At 38.7% G+C, this 21,448-nt stretch overlaps 1 protein-coding gene across 1 annotated transcript; it reads left to right on the forward strand.

Moving 5' to 3' along the window:
• The first annotated feature begins 1,546 nt into the window (after positions 1–1,546).
• iffo1a (intermediate filament family orphan 1a) lies at positions 1,547–21,079 on the forward strand. Its single transcript, XM_072675791.1, has 9 exons — positions 1,547–2,847; positions 10,270–10,330; positions 10,748–10,843; positions 11,940–12,080; positions 13,431–13,618; positions 14,047–14,164; positions 15,499–15,591; positions 16,935–17,065; positions 17,739–21,079. The coding sequence occupies exons 1-9, from the start codon at positions 1,859–1,861 to the stop codon at positions 17,893–17,895; spliced, it is 1,974 nt and encodes a 657-aa protein (XP_072531892.1). The 5' UTR covers positions 1,547–1,858; the 3' UTR covers positions 17,896–21,079.
• The last annotated feature ends 369 nt before the right edge of the window (positions 21,080–21,448 follow it).

The raw sequence follows: 21,448 nt of genomic DNA on the forward strand, positions 1-21,448 counted from the left end.
ATGTTGTAGAATAACATGATATAATGCAGTGCAAGTGATTAATATTTCTCCTTGTAAGATTGTCGTAAAACTTTTAGACATGTTTAGTCTGCTTTTTAGTTTTGAAAGACACAAAATTCTCTACCAGTTTATTAATGATTTAATGACAGGTGCTCAAACTGAATAAGGACACTTTTACTATCACTCAGGGCCCATTTTATAGGAAACATCTACCTTATAGTTCCAACTTGTTGACACACACTTTGTGATAGCCCTCATCTTGTCCTTTAGTGGCCCATGTCTGATCACCAAACCAATCTTTGTTGGGTATTTTTGGTGGCGGGCCATTGTCAATCTAGCAGTGTCACTAAAGTGGGCCTGATACACTCAAACCAGCACCACACACACTACAGATTCACCACCTACATAACATCGGTGCAGTAGGAGGGTACCTGACATTGGGCATGATTGTACATATATTTTACTATTAAAAATAATATTCATGAATAACTTACATAGATAAGTTAAGTAGATATTCAACTATTATTATTATTACTATTGTAACTAATTCTCAGTGTTATACAGCTTTCTCAGTCATTTTTAAAGCTGTCAGTCATTGTGGACACATCTAATATTTTTAGATTTTTATCTACTAATTATTTGAATTATTTTTTTTTAACTTGATCTGCATCAAAACTGATGCTCTATTCTTTAAAACACTGATCCCAAACTCTAGAATGTAGTAAACATAGTCAACATACACAATTTGGACCTTTTTCAATGGGTGTAAGAGCAAGGTAGGGGTTCTGAATGCCATTAAGCTTTGAGCATTTATACTGGAAGGACACAAGCATGGCATTCAAAGACATGACATCACCTACACTTCCTGGTTCCTCCACCTCCTCCATCACTTGATGAGGGGTATGGCTTCGTGCAGTGTCTTGTTGGCATATCAGGTCATTATTTTTATGCTGATTCAGCCCAAAACAGATCAATCTTTTCAAACACACCGGTGTGTGACATGATCTTTTTGACAGTCAGGGTCTACATAAATACGGCACATCCGCATCCAGCAGAGGTCTCACATGTCTGCGCAGACCATCCATAGATCGGTGAGATCACGGAGAGAAGGGAAAACACCAGGCAGACTGTTTTGGTTGGTTCACTAACTCTAACCACTGCAGTGAATGCATGGCTGCGTCCTGATCCGACCGATCAAGCTTATATCAAACTGAAACCTATAAAGCAGGTTCTGTAGGTTCCGATCCTCCCTAATACACCGACACGTGTCTTACGACATCCCAATTCGCAGGGGCCTCGCGCTGCCTGGTGCCGAGATGTTTATTATGGTCACTGACGTCAGGATTTTGCCCCTGCTACCGTAATACTGCGAGAAGAGCCTCCGATTTTGAAAGCAGGAGGAGATTCGCAACTCTTACCTTTAACTTCTTCAATATTCCGCGTTTGGCAAAGGGATTGAGACAGTCGCCGAATTACAGCCGACGGGTGTCGTGTATTTTTCGTGTTTACCCAGTGATGGATACGACGGTATGACTGAGTGTGCGCACATGCTTCAGCAATTACGGTAACAGAAGCGCCGCAGTTGCTGCTTGTGTTTATCTGTGGCAGAAAGCTTTGCCCAGTCCGGTAGGCTTTCTCCTCTCGCTCCTCTCGTTCAGGTACGACATATTGATAATTCAGTTAATAATAAGGACGAGTGATAGATATTGATATAGAAATTTAGGCAGTTTTTATTCCACCTGCGTTTTTTTTTATCACTGGGTATTTGCATTTCTGCTAATTGGATTCAGTCTGATTGAGGAGGACAAACGTATCCTCACCGTAAGGAGCCTAAACCTGCTCAAAGCATCAAAGGTAAATGCCGGATTTCGAGCACTTCAGCTTCTCTCCCTCTAGAATGAATCCCGTGTTGGGCGAGAGTGTGTACCCGGTCCAGCAGCAGCATCATCATCATCAGCAGCAGCAGGTGACCGGTCTGGCTGATGGTGGCCTCTTCTCTGAGTCCCTGTATGGCTCATCTGAGGCACCCATCATCTGGGCTGATAATGCACTGGTCCCGGGTCAGGACGGCCTGGGTCTGTCCGGGCTGGATTTGGGCACCTGGCCTCACGGCGCCTCTCCGTACCTGCACCGGTGCCCACCTGCACCTCCAGCCGCAGCTGCTCTGCGCAACGACCTGGGCTCCAACATCAGTGTCCTCAAGGCGCTCAACCTGCGCTTTCGTTGCTTTCTGGCCAAGGTGCATGAGCTGGAGCGACGAAATAAGGCACTGGAGAAGCAGCTGCAGAGCGCCCTGGAGGGCCGAGTCGAAAAGGCCCTTACACGAGATGTGGGGGTCCAGACTGTGTTTGGTGGAGTAGTGCCAGTCAAGCCAGATCTGATACCAGTGCCGAACGCCAACTACATGCCTGGAGGCCTGGCACCGTCCCCGACACTGGACAACACAGTCCTTCTCGGGCCTAGCACCCAGGCAAACCTCGGACATTTAACCACAATGAATGTCACTGACTCAAACTCTAATCTGGCCCCTGGTTTTCCCGTCCACAGCCCTTTGTCTCCTGGTGACCCTGCTACCAAAAGCATGTCCAACATCAACGAGAAATATGTCAGCACTGGCACTGGGACAGCCACTAACCCCCCACCTAGATTTCTTCCCGGGACTCTCTGGTCCTATAACCCTGCTCGGAGGCTAAGTGTAGGCCGGGACCCGAGGGTGCCTGGTCCTGGTGTGTCATGGATGCACCCAGATGGGGTGGGGGTCCAAATCGACACTATTACTCCGGAGATCCGGGCCCTCTACAACGTGTTGGCCAAGGTGAAGCGGGAACGAGATGAGTATAAACGAAGGTCAGTGTTTTTGGCTTTTTAGCTTCTGTTCGTGAGGTCACCACCTTATGATCTGCCACCCTGCAGAGTTTAGCTCTAACCCTAATCCACCACACCTGATCCATCTAATTGTGATCAGATTAGCTGGATCATGTAAGACATGAGGTGGCGGTGAAAGTTCTAGGAAGGTACATCTCCAGAAGTAGAGTGGCTGACCCCAGGTCTAAATATTTTAAAATAACCTAGTGTCCATTTAAGCATGGAGCTTTCTACAGGATATCTGGTGGGCTGATTTTAATGTGAAGGCATTCTTTTGAACACCAGTTAGCTTTGAGTCAATATACAGGATATGCATTAAGCATAGTCTTGAATGAAGTTATAATATCAATGGTGATTTTCAACTCTACATTTAGGATTTATGAGAGTCTAAGAAACTGAACCTATATGTTTGTCATTGCACTGTGTTGCGCTGTCTTCCAAAGATGATAGTCATAGCTTTAGTGTTATTATACACATTGTATAGAAGTAACTTTAAAAACTTTTAAAATAATTTAGAAAGAGGTTCCACTCTTTTAGTATAGGCAAGGTTTCTGTAGGTTCTGTATACAACCATACAACTCAAAGAACCATTTGAATAGAAAAAATATATATAATAGTTCTTCATATAAACCTGAACAGAATTTCAATGGAAACAAAAATAAATTGAATTATTTTGAATAGAAAAAATAATAAATGGAAACAAAAATAAATAGAATAAAATAAATAGAAACAAAATAAAATGTTTTTATATAAACTTGAATAGAATTTGAATAGAAGTAAAAATATTTCAAAATAAATAAATTCTAAATAATAATTTTGAATAGAAAAAAAATAGATACAAGTAATAAAATGGTTCTTCATATAAACCTGAATAGATTTTAATAGAAATAAAAACAAGTAGAATCCATTTGAATAGAAACAACTTTTGAATGTATATAAAGAATAAAAACAGAAATAGAAATAAATAGAAACAACACATATGGTTCTTCATATAAACAGAAAACCTTTTGAATATGTGTAGCCAACACAATAAGGTCTTCCACAGTCAGAGAACCCTTTTTTCAGGACTATGTAGATTGCTTTTTGCTTAAGGAGTAAGCATGACTATACTGTGCTGTGTGTGTTTAAGCGGTCTGTGACCTGGTGTTCTTACCTAATTATAGTATAGTATAGTTTTCACATTCAATCTGTGCTAACCAGTGGACAATGAATACGTCAGCCAGCCTTGTTCCTTTGAAGTTGTGCATGACATCATGACTTTGCACTGTCCTTCTGCTGGCTGTCAGATGCAGATACTGGACTTCACTAAAGTGAGCCAAATTTGCACTCTAAATCCTGTTATAATGAATAGCAGGGACTAAAATGAAATCACTTTGGATAGAAAAGCAGAACCACTCCTCAGGCATGCACACACACACACACCTCTCAACTTCATTTCCGCCTCCTCCCCTTCTGCCTTAGCATCTGCAATGCAGCACTACTGTAAGTGCAGCTAATGTTCGTCACTAGTACCCAGCTTTCTCTCGCTCCCTCTCTCTCTGTCTCTCTTTCTCTCTCTCTCTTTTACACAGTGGTTCCACAGCCTTGATGAGTTATGGATTAAATGGTTTTGTAATGAGTTAGTTCTTTTTTCTCTTTCTTTTTTCTTTTCATTTTCCAGTGTTTTTTTTCCTCATTTGTAACCATTTCAAACTGCTTTAAAGCAACATCAAAAACCAACCAACTAAAACACCATATGATAACATTTATTTCAATACCTTAATCTGAGGCAGTTTGTCTGTATATACACTTAAACCAGAATGGGTTCTGTATATTACTGAAAACAGGATTCTTTGCGTCCAGACAAAAGTTAAAGCCTGTATTGTGTTATATAGAACCTTCTTAAACCCCTTAATAGCCTGTGGCCCACTAGCAGGCCGAAAGTGTTATTACAAACTTCTATTACAGAGGAATAGCCCCACCAGTTTGCACAGAAGTCCCTGTAGTTACTGAGTAATGCACCTTAGTGTATAATAAGCCTTAAAGTAAATTAATGTTTTACCCAGGAGAGACATGTTTTAGCATTCAGAGGGTTATTGGAGTTTGATTTTTTTGGAGTTTCATTATGAATAAACATTTATTTGTAAATTTGTTTTTAGTTTTTAGTTTTCTCTATCCTTTGAACCCTGTAGTACCACTCTATCAATCATTCTGGATGAATGGACCAATAGAAATCCTCTAAGTTACTTGGAATAAAATCTTTCTACATTGATATCCATTTCCATTGAAAGTTAAAAAGATGTTTTCCTCCTCCTGTAAAGTTGCTATTTTGAAGAATATACATGTTTTTCATTGGACAGTGGCGATATGGACAAAATTAATAATTGTTTCTTCTGAAATCAAGGCTATTAAAAAGAGTGTATCCTGCTTTTGTTGGAGTAAAGGAAGACTTTCAGCTAGATCTCACCACCATACACACAACCGGTCAAAATCTTTTTTTCAGTTGTCCAGAATCAGTGTTGGATGGCCCAGGCAAACCTGCTTTTCTTTTTTTACGATGGCAATATTACTACCACACAACCTGCAACTGTCAACTGTCAAACCTGCAGCCCCAGATCTTCTCTTGACAGCTGAAGCTGAGACTTGGTCTAGTCTTGAGCTTTGCTGCATGCTTGTCATGGGAGCCGCCTGTCACGCAAGCTGTTGACTCTCAGGATCCTGTCTTCTGATGCTGTTGTAGATTTGAATCTGTCAGACCTCTTCTTGTAGTAGACTCACTTGCAGTTTCCAAGAGCCTTTTGATGGTGTAGGAAACTGTACTTATGGCACTCTGGCTTTATTTGTAATTTCTCTAAAGGAAAGCACTCCACTTTGCACAGTGATAATGCTTTATATGTATTCCTTTCATTTTCTGTTTCTAGTCATTATGAGAGCAATCCAGAGCAATGCAGCATCGGCTAGATACTGTAGTAGAGAGTGCTACAAATCTCTACGACTTACACAGTCTGTTCTAACACTACTTTTTTGTAAAGCTAATTCTTTAGGTTATAGTTGTTTCAGACTCCCTGGCTGTTTGCTGCTTAGTACAGTTTGAGGTCATTGGACTTTCTACTATTACAGGTTATTAACGTGACATAAACTCTGTAAATGTCAACAAAACTGGAACAATTAGGGTGTTCTAAAACTTTTGATAGGACATAAATCACAGTATTAAATCCTATCTACTTTTATGTCTTTCTTAACATAACAAATGAAAAATAATTAGGATCATCAATTGGCCTGTGCAAACGGTTGCAAAGGCCGAGATTTGTTTTGAGGAGGCCTCAGTCCCTATTAGCAAATCAAACATGGGCTCATTTATTTTGTATTACGTAATTAATGCAGATAAGGCATGGGAGGACTATAAGAAGACAGCCAAGTTCATGTTTACATAGCATACTATTATTAAGAATTGGCTGTTCAGGGGAACTATGGAGGTCAAGAATATATTTGGAAGAAAACTCTGAAAGAGCAGCTTGTATTCTGGTCAGACAGGCAACAGACACTCCATATGACTGCCAAGAACCTGCATGAACGCTCAACTGAGACAAGGGGGTGGTACAATGCTCCACTGTGCAATCGTTAAAGCCTTCTGCAAGCATGGGAAACAGTTACAACTACAAAAACTGAAAGACTTTTCACGGCTACAGAAGCATATGCAAACTGTCTTTCCTGACTTTGCAAGGTGCCCAAACCTTTTCTTAAGCCACATTGATGATTGTAAATGTAAAATGTAAAAGACAGAGTAACTGGGCTTTACACTTTGCTGAAAATAGAGGCTGAGTTTAGTACTTCTAAAAAAAAAATAAAAAAACACACACATAAAATGTGTCCAAATGTTTGTGGACACCGCTTCTAATAAATGCACCCATTGCTGACACATCTTGTCTAGTGTATTTTCCCAGCATGGATTGTTTCCTGTATTACAATAAAGCGTGCTGCAGTCTCACTTGCAGTGTGGGTAAGATAAGATTAGGGAGAGAGAGGAGTATGACTTTGTAGATTTCTTCACTCATAGTGCGTGCAGTGTGCCCAAGCGCTACATTACAACACCTCCCGTTCAGGAACCATAGGATGCATTTTAGGATGATATCAGAAGATACAGAAGAGAACTCTTAAGTCTACCTTGGAGGTGAAATTATGTTACACTAAAAGTCTGTAATATCTAAAGTTCAGTGCGCTGTAACAGTAACAGCCTGTCATGCGCAGGTGTAAAGTTTCAATGCATGGTTCAATTGATTATTCTCTTTAAGTATGTTGTCTTTCTAGGTAAAATTTCTGTAGATACCTATACATTCAACATTTAATCCAAAATCCAGAGTAATAATAGTTTGCCCTCCTAGGCATCTGTATCTAAAATGCATCTGTAATAAGCATCTTACACTGCCTGTTATAACATTGCTTTAAGGGTATGATTGCATTCAGTCCCAAGATCATTATTGAGGTCAGGTGTTGTTGGCACTCTAATTCATCCCAAATGTGTTAAGTTAATCTCTTGCTCCTGGGCTCCCCCTACAGTCTGAAAGTGCAATTATTTTTTCAAGATGAAAGATGAGAGAACTGTCACTGAAAATGTAAGAAACATGTGGACTGAGGCGGAGGAGTGATATTACCGGATTTGACATGAGTATGACTCGGGTTACGCAGCATTATGCAGTTCCTGCCCACTTCTCCAAAGTCACATAATGCAGTTAGCTGCGTGCCAAGCCCAGAGTAGCGAGGACTGTGATGCTATTCTTCCTGTAACAGTCAGTGGAGCATCACAATGATTTTGAAGGTAAAAGTGATCCAGGGTGTTGCTTTAATACCTATGGATTTAGAATGGGATGTTATAAAAGCTCCTGGTGTTTTAATTTGTGTATAGGGCCCCTGTCAGTCACAGGCTCTGAGAATCGTCCTAATTTTTCCCTATCATATGGCACCCCTGCTGGTCAGTTGTGGTTAGGTCAGGTCTTTTTAAAGGGGGTGAATATTTATAGTCACTGATTAAGTAAAATTAAGTAAAATTATTTTACGTGATTTGTATTTAGTTAACATTACTTTTAGAAATTTACATCACTTTACACTTTACAACAATTTTAGATTCTTGTAAAAAGCCAGATTCTATTGACCATGATTCCATGCTAAAAGCAATAAAACAGGGTTTTAAAACAATTCACACATGAACACCTGTGAGAAGGTTTCTGTATATATACTATTTGGACAAAAGTATTGGGACACACCTCTTAATCATTAAATTCTGGTGTTTCTGTCCCATTGCCACAGGTGTATACATTGAAGCACCTAGTCATCATGCAGTCTGCTTTTACAAACATGAAGTGAAAGAATGGGTCGTTTTAAAGAGCTCACTGAATTCCAGAGTGGTGCTGTCACAGGATGTATAAAGGCAACAACAATATATATATATATATATATATATATATATATATATATATATATATATATATATATACACCCACACACATATATATACAGTGCCCTCCATAATACAAAGTACAAAGTATTAACATTAGGGGTGCCATTAATTGTGGCACACATGATTTGATGTTAACAATTTCTTAATGTGGGATTTTTTTCCTACTGAATAAATTCACTTGAGTTAAAGGTTGGATTTTACTCTTTTTTCCATCGTGGTCCTATATTATTTAGAAAAAAACTCCATTTATTAGAAGCTAAAGAACACATCTTAACCAGGGGTGCCAATAATTTTGGAGGGCACTGTATATATACAGTGGGGGGAAAAGTATTTAGTCAGTCACCAATTGTGCAAGTTCAAATCAATACAGACCAAATCAACCAAATGTTCATCTCAATATATACATCTCAATGTTATATATCCTTTGTTGGCAATGACAGAGGTCAAATGTTTTCTGTAAGTCTTTGCTGGTATGTTGGCCCATTCCTCCATGCAGATCTCCTCTAGAGCAGTGATGTTTTGGGGCTGTCGGCAGGCAACACAGACTTTCAACTCCCTCCAAAGGTTATCTATGGGGTTGAGATCTGGAGACTGGCTAGGCCACTCCAGGACCTTGAAATGCTTCTTACGAAGCCACTCCTTTGTTGCCCTGGCAGTGTGCTTGGGATCATTGTCATGCTGAAAGACCCAGCCACATTTCATCTTCAATGCCCTTGCTGATGGAAGGAGGTTTGCACTCAAAATCTCACAATACATGGCCCCATTCATTCTTTCATGTACACAGACCAGTTGTCCTAGTCCCTTTGCAGAGAAACAGCCCCAAAGCATGATGTTGCCACCCCCATGCTTCACAGTTGGTATGGTGTTCTTTGGATGCTACTCAGCATTCACTCTCCTCCAAACACAACGAGTTGTGTTGTGTTTGTACCAAACAGTTCTACTTTGGTTTCATCTGACCATAAGACATTCTCCCAATACTCTCCAAATGCTCTCTAGCAAACTTCAGACGCGCCCGGATATGTACTGGCTTAAGCAGGGGAACACATCTTGCACTGCAAGACCCTGGCGACGTAGTGTGTTACTGACGGTAGCCTTTGTAACGTTGGTCCCAGCTTTCTGTAGGTCCCCCCGTGTGGTTCTGGGATTTTTGCTCACTGTTCTTGTGATCATTTTGACCCCACGGGCTGAGATCTTGCGTGGAGCCCCTGTTAAGGGAGATTAGCAGTGGTCTTGTAGGTCTCCCATTTTCTGATTATTGCTCCCACAGTAGATTTCTTCACACCAAGCTGCTTGCCTATTGCAGATTCAGTCTTCCCAGCCTGGTGCAGGTCTACAATTTTGTTTCTGGTGTCCTTTGACAGCTCTTTGGTCTTCACCATAGTGGAGTTTGGAGTGTGACTGTTTGAGGTTGTGGGCAGGTGTCTTTTATACTGTTAATGAGTTCAAACAGGTGCCATTAATACAGGTAATGAGTGGAGGACAGAGAAGCATCTTAAAGAAGTTACAGGTCTGTGACAGCCAGAAATCTTGCTTGTTTGTAGGTGACCAAATACTTATTTTCCACCATTATTTGCAAATACATTCTTTAAAAATCAGACAGTGTGATTTTCAGAATTTTTTTTCATATTTTGTCTCTCATAGTTGAGGTCTACCTATGATGTCAATTACAGGCCTCTCCCATTTCTTTAAGTGGGAGAACTTGCACAATTGTTGACTGACTAAATACTTTTTTCCCCACTGTGTATATATAAGAGAAAAAAAAGTCAAATTCAGTGTAAAATATTTTGGAGCTCATTCATCATGAAATTATGACAAAATGCTGGGTGCCCACACTTTTGTTTTGGGCCATTGTTTGTTATTTTGAAATGATAAAAGATAAAACAGTAATCTTACTTGACGTATTAAAGAAATGTGTGTTGTTTAACTTCGTCTTAACAACTATGTTTATGACTGTATTAAATTCCCAACAGGTGGGAGGAAGAGTATACAGTGAGAGTGGACATGCAAGAGAGGATTGCAGAGCTTGAAGAGGTAGAAAATGACAGCATCATATCTATCCTATTTGAACAGGTTATGCATGTTGTATGGATCACTGTAGTTGATAATATACAGTACTGTGTTATAGGCTATTATCTGTGACAATTGCTTGGGAAATCAGTATAATATTTGTACATAAGAACATTGTAAACACTGATGCACTTATAAATAACTACATATAAAGCTTTGTAGACACTGTGCCAGATTAGTACAGGTTTATGTAGCATATTTACCTTTAAAAATCTTCAGAATCTGATTTTCAAGTGAAGTGAGTTAAAAAGTTTTTTTTAAAGGTAAGAAAGCTACATCTCAGTGCATAATACCTTATAGGACATGTAGTTTGTAAAGTTAGTACAGCATGTCTAGCTGGTGATTCACAAATCATATGTGTGTGTTTGTGTGTGTATGTAGGACCTGCAAGAGAGTGAGGTGTGTCAGGATGAACTGGCTCTAAGAGTGAAGCAGCTGAAGGCTGAGCTGGTCCTCTTCAAAGGACTGATGAGCAATGTGAGTGTTAATCTTACCTGCAGTCTCACCAGCATTCGGAGCTTGTCTTTGTCTTCCTTAAATCATTCCAAACCGTCCCCAGTTGTAATTTGGACAAATACAGTGCCTGTAAACATTTTTTTAAATAAAAAAAAAAAGGTTTTCTACATAGTAATGTGAATGAAATAAAAACATATAATGTGAAATAAGTGATTGCATATTCAGTTGACATTACTTTGTAGTAATTCAACATTAAAGTAAAGTTTAATTATGAATTATTGTAAAAAAAAAAAAAAAAAAAAAAAATTATATTAACCATGACTCATAACTATTTATGAAAGCAATGGAGGAAACATCCAAGGGGGGTCAATACTTTTATAGGCACTGTATACTTCCACTGCCTCTTCCTAGTCACTGTCGTCTTTGGCTTGCTCACCGGGGGTCTTTATGTTTTTTGTTTTGTTGATCTCTTGTCCTATCAGTGGGTTTGATTTTATATAAAGTGGGGTCCAAAAGTCTGAGATTACATTAAATTTAGATTTTTTTAATTGGAACTGGAAAACAAAACATTTGAGATTTTTTATTACAAATTCAAAATGAATACAAGTTGTCAGGAGTACAATGAAGCAAAAATATTCAATATTTTAAGATATTTAAGAAATTCAAGAGATTTGTCTTTGTCAATATTTGAATATACTAAGTTAAGGCTTTTGTACAGTATAGACTTAAGAATTTAGTCCTTTTCCTTTCCTCAAACAGAATTTTGTCTACTCATCAGAGACTTTTTCAGGTAGTGGACCCACTGTTAGTTCATGCTGGTAATTGTAGAAAGGTCCAAGTTGGACTTTTGAATGATAGAAATTAATGGGATTTTCATAATGTTCCAAACTCAGTATGCTCATCCATGCTACAAGCAGGACGAAAGCTCTGTGTATTAAAACAAATGAAAGATAATCATCTACTAAACTAAACACATCAGTATTTAAAATGCACTCTACTACTGCTAAAACTTACTTATTTAGAGAAATAACACTGGTTTGAAGTATTTTGTTTAATGACCTCGAGATTCAGATTGACTGGAGAAAATGTCTTCTCATTGTCTTCTGTGTCTCTTCAGAATCTCTCAGAGTTGGACAGTAAGATTCAGGAGAAGGCCATGAAGGTGGACATGGATATCTGCAGGCGGATAGACATCACAGCACGGCTGTGTGATGTGGCTCAGCAGAGGAACTGTGAGGACATGATTCAGATCTTTCAGGTGTGTCCTTCACACTTTGCCATATCGCTGTGAAACCCTAATCGTTCTCCAATTCATTTTTCTTCATTTAGAAATTACATTGCATAACAAGCAAGAATATTAATCTCTGATCTCTGTGTAACCTCTGCTTACCAAAAATCCAGCCTGTTTTTAGATGTCGGTAGACAACAAGCTGCTTAAGTGGGAACTTGGACTTGCTCTGTAATTAGCTTGGTGACTTGGCAAATGAACACTGTATCACATGAGCAGTGTCCAGTGTTCTGACTCTACTTTTGCTTTTTGACCTTTACCCACAAGACACAGCTTTACGGACAGCAACCGCTCTTAAATCATCCCAAATCGGGGATGTTTTGATTATGTTAGCAGTAGAGCTGGAAATATTAGGCTGTCAGTGTGGCATGACATAGTAAATGGTGAGAAAGCAAACCCAACTCTAAAATCTGACCACACACATCAGTTGAATTCTGTACACTATTAAAAGTGAAAGAAACGCCATGTAAAGAATATTTTTTGTTGCTTGGCAAATATTGCCAACTGTTAACAAACATTGCTTTGTGAAAGACTCCTTTAGGGCAGATATTGTCAATAATAAATGAAGCAATTTATCAAACATTGAACATGAATGATATATTGCACATTAATACTATTTAATAACTAGAGTAAGGCCGTGCATTACTCTGCTTTGTGCTGTGCCAAGCATGTCAAGTCAAGTCAGATTTATTTGTATAGCGCTTTTTACAACTGTTGTCGTCACAAAGCAGCTTTACATAATTAGTACTTAATAAAGGACAGAGACAGAGAAGAAAGAAGAAATAACATGAAGGATCAAAGACCACCATGAGCAAGCCAAATGGCGACAGTGGCAAAGAAAACCTCCCTCAAAGCTGGAGGAAGAAACCACAAGGGGGACCCATCCTCCTCTGGCCAGACTATTTAAACATTAATGATAAAAATTACTAAACCAGATACAACAGAAAGTTAATAGTGGTGATAATAATAGTGGCAGACAGCAACGAGTCCATCTAGGTTTCAACACTGCCACCAAACAGGCAGCAGCGGCAGGTGGGAGAGCCCGTGGCGGGTGGGGGGGCCCGCTGGCTGGACTGGTAGGTGGCAGCTGGTTTGACGCAGGTAGAGGGGACCTCAGCGGGCAGTCTTCCAGCAGGTCGGGCTGGGTGGACATTTACTCGGAGAAGGTAAAAAGAGAAAGAGAAAGTTAGTTCTGAGAGGAGATGGATGCTTGGAGAGGACACTAGGGATGCTTGGAGAGGAGATCCAAGCATCTCTAGTGTCCGTGCATTGCTGTGCCAGCTTTGGCATTTTATTCTTATGCATTTCTCACTGTACTAGGTCGCTACGCCTCCCTCAACACTAAACCGTCGTCCTCGGAAACAGGCCCCTTCATCCACCAAGAGCAACGATGGCGAGGAACCAACCAGCATCTCTGAGAGTGAGGAGGGCGGAAATAAGGAGGTGGAGCTGTGCAGCTCATCGACTAATCAAGTCAATGAAGAAATGCAGAGGATGCTTAACCAGCTGTAAGTGCTTCTCTGTTTAGGTGCATGGAGACACACAAGCTAAAGTTTAGCAGTTGATATATAGCAGCCAGATCACTGCCTGAATTTGGTTTTAACAGCCTGGACCTTCATTAGGAATTTGCTTGGACTGCTGTGTTCCTAAAACTAAATATTCATACTTTGTTTTTTCTTTTTTTGAACTAATTTTATACATCTATGCTAGCAGTGAATCCACTGAAACAGGAGCAGGGTTTTATGTGTCCCAATATTTAATTAAAAAGTTTCATTCATTTGGCAGTGGCAGAATGTGGCAGGTGTCCTTTCAGTTCTGTGAAAATATTATTTAGCTTTTTTCAGGCTTGTTTTTGTTATGCTTATTAGACCTCCTTAATAGCCTGAGTGTGTGTTTGTGTTTGTGTGTGTGTGTGTGTGTGTGTGTGTGTTTTCAGGCGTGAGAGTGAATTTGAAGATGACTGTGATAGTCTAGCGTGGGAAGAGACAGAGGAGACTCTGCTACTGTGGGAGGACTTCCCAGGATACACCTTGGGTGTGGAAACTCAGGGGGAGGTAATTTTTTTGTACTTGTGTTTGCTCTGCCATTTTCCCCCCTTTATTATTTTATACATTTTTGTAATAATACTACAAATAATAATAATAATAATAATAACAACAATGGGTTTACAAAATTAAATAAACATTAAAAGTAATTATGTTCTACGCAGTAAATTGCACACAGTTGTATATTAACATTTGGACACCCCTGGCCAAATAACATATTTTGTTGATATTTGAAAATAGTAATTAAGAAAATAATATATAGTAATTAAGAAATAATTGTACATGTTTATTGTTTTCTGGTTTGAATTACTGTATATTTGATAAACTTAATGAAGTAGTAAATTGTTGCTTGAAAAAAGGTTTGGATGCCCTTCCTGCTGTCTCGGTAAAGTTAGTTTGTAAGTGAATGATCAGGACTGGTTTGGCAGGTCAAGAACTGTAATTAGGAATTGTTAGCTGGTGACAACTCCAGGGTGTAATAAATAAAGACTTTTTAAACCATACTTACGCTCAACAACTACAATTTCCTCTGAGCAGCTGGCTGAGGATTTAAAAATTAAGCAAATATGATCGAAATGTCATAGTGCTTCCGGCTCTCCACTGTTAGAAATCAAAGAATAAAATAATAATTAAATAATAAATAATAAAATGATAAAAGGAACTGCGTAGATAAAGGCAAGATCAGAATTACATCCAAGAAACATTTCACAGGATTTCTCAAAATATCAGCAGATTCTGGAGTCAAATGTGATTGAGACTGTCAAACAACTGAAGCTGAAAAGAGGCTGGCTTCTACAACAGGACAATGATTCAAAACCTCAGTCAAATACCACCATGAACTACTTCAAGACACGCAGACTGAAGTTTCTGGAATAGCCCTCACAGTCCACTGACTTAAGTACCATTGAAAATCTATGGGTAGATCTTAAGCATGCTGCACAGTAAGATGCATTATGAGAGAACGGTTTAACTATTTGATCAGTTTAAAATTAGTTTCACTTCATGTGTTATCCTAATTTTCTTTTGTTCCACAAGACATGCAGAACAAAAATTAGTCCCTAAAAAAAACAGAGCACTGGAAGACAATTACTAATAGATTTATAGGTAATTTGTCTACATAAAAAGACCATTTTACTGAAGATTTTATGAAATAATCGCTCACTTTCATTGTAAAAAAGCAAAAACACTTTCTCTCATATTTGGGCTGTTCCATAAGGTGCTTTTCTCTCTATCATCATAAATAAAATAGAAATACATTTGAAAATGAATCATGTTAGAATGAAATTTGTTCTTATTTTTGCACTTGTCCCCCTATCTTTGTTGTGTGCTATGTTTACTCACAGCAGGAGGAGTCCATCGAGAAGGTGATAAAGGATACTGAGTCACTGTTCAAGTCTCGTGAGAAGGAATACCAAGAAACCATAGGCCAGATTGAGGTAAGAGCAGTCCACATGTATACGTGTGTGTGTGTGTGTGAGATGCTTTCCTGATGGTTATTAGATTGTATAGTTTTATCATTAAATCATCTTTTTTTAACAGTTGCTGCTATAGTACATCCTGCTCATTCATTGTTTCTACTGAAATCGGGTATTAATAGGACGTTTTCCTATTTTTTCTAGAGCAGCAACCTCTACTCTTCTGGAAAGACTGGAATGTTACTCTAGATGTAGTCAAAAGCATAAGTGAGGTCAGGTACTGATATTGGATGAGAATAGGAGATGTCTTCCTCTGTCTCCCTGTGTCAGATCTGAAATATAGGTGTCATTCTCGATAAACCGTAAACTCTGTAGTTAAAACTTCATCTTGTGCAACCTGCACAATATGGCCAAACTCAGACCATCCCTCTCTTAGTCTGCCATAAAAACAACTTTTCATGCAGCTCTGTTCTTGCTGGCTTTAGCTCTTCTTTGTCCCACAAACTCCAGAAGGTCCAGAACGCCTACACCCACTCACATCACCATATTACACTTGTTCCTCACTTTCCACTAACTTCCTGTAAAACCACGTTCTGCATTGTGTCAATTTGTGTCACTGTCTGATTTTCTTCCCTGCAAACCCTCTCACACTCTCAGGTCTTTTCCAATCTTCATGGCATCCAGCATTTTCTTGATTCTCTACTCTGTGCATATTGTAACCTAAAATCTTAAAACATAGATTCTCTCAAACATCTAATCTTCCTCAAGCCTAACCGTCTCCTCCATAAAGTCTTGCATGTGTCTAGTACTGTCTATTTGTATGTCCATTTGTCAGTGGTTCTGTGTACACTGTTAAAAGTATTTTTTAAGGAACCTTAAAGATGAAAAAGGTTCCTTGAAGTTTCCTCAAGGCACCTTAAGAGGTTCCTCCACAGTTTCAAATTGAAGAACCCCTTAAAGTTCCTCAAGGAACTTATAGATTTTAACAGTGTGCTGACAATTGTAAGTTCCTTTGGGTTGAAAAGCGCTATAACAGTTGGGTCACAACCTGAGCTCTAACCCATCTCAGATGTATTGGATGGAGCTCAGAAAGCACAGTACTCTAAATACCAATTCTAGAGAATTTTATACCCCTGTAGCCAACACTCTGCATAGGGCATGGTTACTTCTGTCAGGAAAACATCTCTGTCAGGAATGGGTGCAGCTTATAATACCTGAATTTACTCATTTTAAGAGGCATCTATATACTTTTGGACAGACGGTGTGCTGTAACGTTATTCATAACTCATGTCATTAATGTTTTAGTGTGTGGGTTTATGCTTGTGTCTCTTACCCACCTACACACACTCTCTCTGTCTCTGCAGCTGGAGCTGGCCACCGCTAAGTCAGACATGAACAGGCATTTGCACGAGTACATGGAGATGTGCAGTATGAAGAGGGGTTTGGACGTGCAGATGGAGACCTGCCGGAGGCTCATTACGCAGAGTGGAGACAGGTACACACACACACTTTAAATGTCGTTAAAGATAAAATGCTAAGTGACATGACTTCATATCTCTAAAATCTCCTTCATGAACACAATTTTTTTTTTGGATGACTGTTTAATGAAGGTCATATTTGTACAGGTGTGGCTGCATAGTAGAACTTTAGAGTTTGTTAAATCTTCCTGAAGGTGTTTTGCCTTTTCAGCAAATTCTACGAGTTGTCCTTTCAAAAGCTTTTCTTGATCTTTCAAACCTCAGACCACACTTATATTGCTTTGTGGGCATCAATTATTTTTATTTTCAGTGCTAGCCAGCTAAACTTATGGCTGCTGAATGTTGGATCAATGTTTGAGGAATCAGTATTTATAAAGCTATGGAATTCACCTTCTTTTCCTAACGATGATTCTAAACAAGCCATTGCCCTTACCAGTGAATTAAGGAAAAAGAGCTCAGATTTTTTGGGATGCCTTAACCCTTACAAAAGTCTATGACCTGCCGGTGCGCCAAAAGTGTTATTACAAACTTCTATTATCACCAGTTTCCACAGAAATGCACCTTAGTGTGTAATAGTTGGAGTGTTAAAGGGTTAACTTTTGCTTTTGCGTTTTGGAGATCAGTTTTTGGGGTGTGCGTATGTGTGTGTGTGTGTTGTTATTCATCTCTCTCTCCATCCTTTCTTACCAGAAAATCCCCCCTGCTCATTTCTGTAACTGTGGAGGAAGGAGAGGATGGAGATATGGAGAGGAAGAAGGCACCTCCTCCGGCAGATTCTGGTGCTGAACCATACTGCGACATTCAGAACAACCTGACTGTCCCTCATCTAACCTGGAAAAAGTCCTAACAGTCTTTTTGTCTCTCTGACCCTACCTAACAGGAAAGGCTGTTTACATTTCATGGTCAACTGATGATTCTGCACTTTACATAGACAATTTACAGAGCGGTTGAGGGCAGCCTCTTAAAGAGCCACCAGCCTACCACAAAACCTGCAAAGGCCTCTAGTGCCACCTAGTGGGACAGATTCTTGCTACATCTAACAGAATCGCAAACATGTAGGCACTTTGAATATTTATAATGACACTATCAGCACTTTTTGAAATTGACCTAAATAGTACTAATAATACTTTTAAAGGTATCACTTCAGAAACTCAAGAAACTACATCAATTAATATAAGCTTTTTGCTGAAATAAGAAACATATGCTGCATATGGAGATCATTTAATAACCTGTAATAGCAACACATGTAGAGAATTGTTCAGCATTCCCCTAATCAGGGAATAGGGCTCACTTTGGGACCAGCAGCATTTAGGACATTTTTGAAAACGATAAGTTTCCTTTTACCATAGTGCTTACATCTCTCAATACGCATTAGCTTAAATACACTGAATCACCCGTCTGATAGCTGTAGCTACATTCTTTGACCATTTTAGCAAAAACACTTAGGATATAGGTGCACTTTGTATGTTTTTAAAGAAGACAAAGTGGATTTAATGCTGCACAATTTATCAGCTGCCGCCTACCTGGTCGATCAATGTAAAGGGACCACCATAGGACTACCACTGACCAGATATGGGCAACCATCAGTGACTGTATCTGTCCACACAGTGCACCTATATGATAGGAGTTGCTGATAGAATAGTGTAGCTTGTAGCTCTATGTGTATATTGTGACTTATTATAAAGAGGTTCTGTTACAGTGTTTTATACATCGTTTGTACATGTGTTATACTGTATATAGTTGGTAAGAGCTGGAGGAAATTTAATTTTGTTTATTTTTCCAAAAAAGTAAATTTTATGTAGTTAGTTTACACCTCTAGTCTTTACCGTTGCAATCAAAATGATTCAACCCCCGTTGCAAATTAGGTTTATTACAGGGCAACTTTAAGGTATGCTTGGGATCATTGTTCTGTTGGAAGGTCCTATGACGTCCAAGCTTCAGCTTCCTCACAGAAGGCATGAAGTTTTCACCTAGGTTTTCATCTTGATACTTGATTAAATCCATCTTGCCTTGCACGCACTGCAGGTTTCCGGTGCCAGACAAAGAAACCACTTGTTATATTAGTTGTGTTGAGCTGTTTAAATTGATCCTGTTTGATTGGTTGAATGAAAACAGCTGAAAGTTTGTACATTTTGCTAATAGACCTACAAATTTGCAATTGAGGTTGAGTCATTTCGATTGCAACTGTACATAGTCCCCCACATATGAAAAACAGAGAGAGGTTCAGCTTGACATATCAGGTTGTAGAGCTTGGTTCTGCCACCAAAATGAGCCTTAACAGATCAGTCTTGGAAGACATCACTGTAAAACCACCAGTGTTGAATTACAGACATCTCTGTTCTCCACAGCACCACAAACAACTGTAACTGGATGTAAATAATATACACTTTGGCACGAATGCTGTTTACAAGCTTCTGAAATGGACTTAAAAAAACTAAAAGTGCACTCGTAGGCTTCGTGAAAGAGTTTGCTGGTTCTCACCCTTCCATACCATGCATCTTTCCCTCAGTTAGCAATGAATGTCTGTCTGTTCGGTCTCAGTCTTAATAGTGACAGTAATAGTAGCAGTCTTAATCATATGATCATAGTTGACCATGCCCACTTGAGAACAGTTTAGCGCATTTAGCAGTTGTTCTGTCATACACTGTACATCTTCTCATTATCTCAACAATGTACACTAGTTCTATAACACATGAATGTAAATCTAAATGTGGATATGTGAATGTTACTATACATAATGTATAAAGACTTGAGTGTGAGTGCGTCTGCTGCCCGAGGGAAATAGTTATGTATATGCAGTCCCAGAGTATACAGATTCTGTAAGATATGCCCTTAAAATGAATTCAAATGCCAATATTATCTTCTTTGATATTAATTTAGACTTTGCAACATAATATCTGATGAGTTTCCAATTTGCTTATTATTTAAGTTTCAATATTTCTGCATAATTAAATGGTTGAGGAACAAATCTGAGTAGTTAGATGTGAAATGGTTAATTTTAGAGAAACATACAGACCTTATTTCTTTACAGTGGTGGTGACAGAAACTAGTAGTTGTTGGATGTCTAGAACACGAATATGGCCTTTTAATTTACTATCCAGAATGACTAGTGAGTCTACTCATGTCTTCTGGGTTTTAGATATACTTCTGTTAATGGTAAAGTAGTTCAAACTATTTTTAGGAGAGTGGTTTGCTTTACTATGCCTTACATGCCCCTTTCTGCAGTTATTTTATTTCTGAGGTATCAGACATTATTTCCTAATAACTTTCTATCATGTAGTTTTTAGATCACCAGTGACTTTGGTTACATATTTACTGGCATTATGCAGAGATTTTGAAATTATGTCCGTTTGCTCTATCAAATTCATCAATAAGTGTTCCATTGCTGGTTAATTTGAGTGTCATTAGAGTATTTATGCCTTTATTGATTTTGTCATTGCTATTCATTCGAATGTCTATGGTTTTGGAATGTTTAATACAAAGATATTGGCTATAGCAATGGCATTGGCACTTATTAAATATGACAAGACGAGACAAGGCAACTTTATTTATATAGCACTTTAAAAATAACATCAAGTGTCAACCAAAATGCTGCACAGTAAAATAAACCAAATTAAGAAAATAATCAAATTAAGACCCAGACTAAATTCTCTAAGCCTAAAATTCTAGCTTAGAAAATATTACTGATAAAGGTAATAAGTATAATGAACAAAAAACAATAAAACAACACAGTAAATCATCTCTGAAAGGATTCTAAATATAGTTAAAAATCTGTATTTTTTATATACTTCAATAAACTCCTGACCTTTGGGTTAAAATTCAGATTGTTTCAGAAATATTTAAAACAGGCTAGCATCAATTCACTTAAATTAAAAGACACCTTGCCCATATTGCTGCTGAGATTTGTAAGACGAATGAGGCTGATACTGTATGGTATATTGTATGTATGCAAATGAAGAATGGAGAAATGAATGAATTATGTCAAGAAAGAATTGTGTGACAATAAATGACAATAAAAACATTTTAAATAACTGAGTTTACCTTCTACATGCATCGGTTACTGCCCTGTTACTGCCCTGCAACTCAAAAATTCGAAATTCAGCTGGAGAGTTTTGGCAGTCCAGTGGAATTATTTCCATTAAGTGTTGTGCCTGTTCCAGTTTTGAGGTGGGCAAGAGTCCAGCTGATGTAGAAACTCTCCTTCCGTCCGCCAGAAGAAAAAAAGGGAGAAAAAAAAAAAACAGTTTCAAACAATTGATTGAATTTGTTGATTGAGCCAAATTGCCAGCCTGTACTGCTCAGCTCTTTGCTGACTGGTTGGGCTCTGTGCCTGATTTTAGTGTCATTGATTGGTGGTCTTTGCTCAGCAGTCGGCATGGCTGTTATCACAGTGTGTGTGC

Source organism: Salminus brasiliensis, chromosome 3 (genome assembly GCF_030463535.1).
Source record: "Salminus brasiliensis chromosome 3, fSalBra1.hap2, whole genome shotgun sequence".
Lineage (NCBI taxonomy): Eukaryota > Metazoa > Chordata > Actinopteri > Characiformes > Bryconidae > Salminus > Salminus brasiliensis.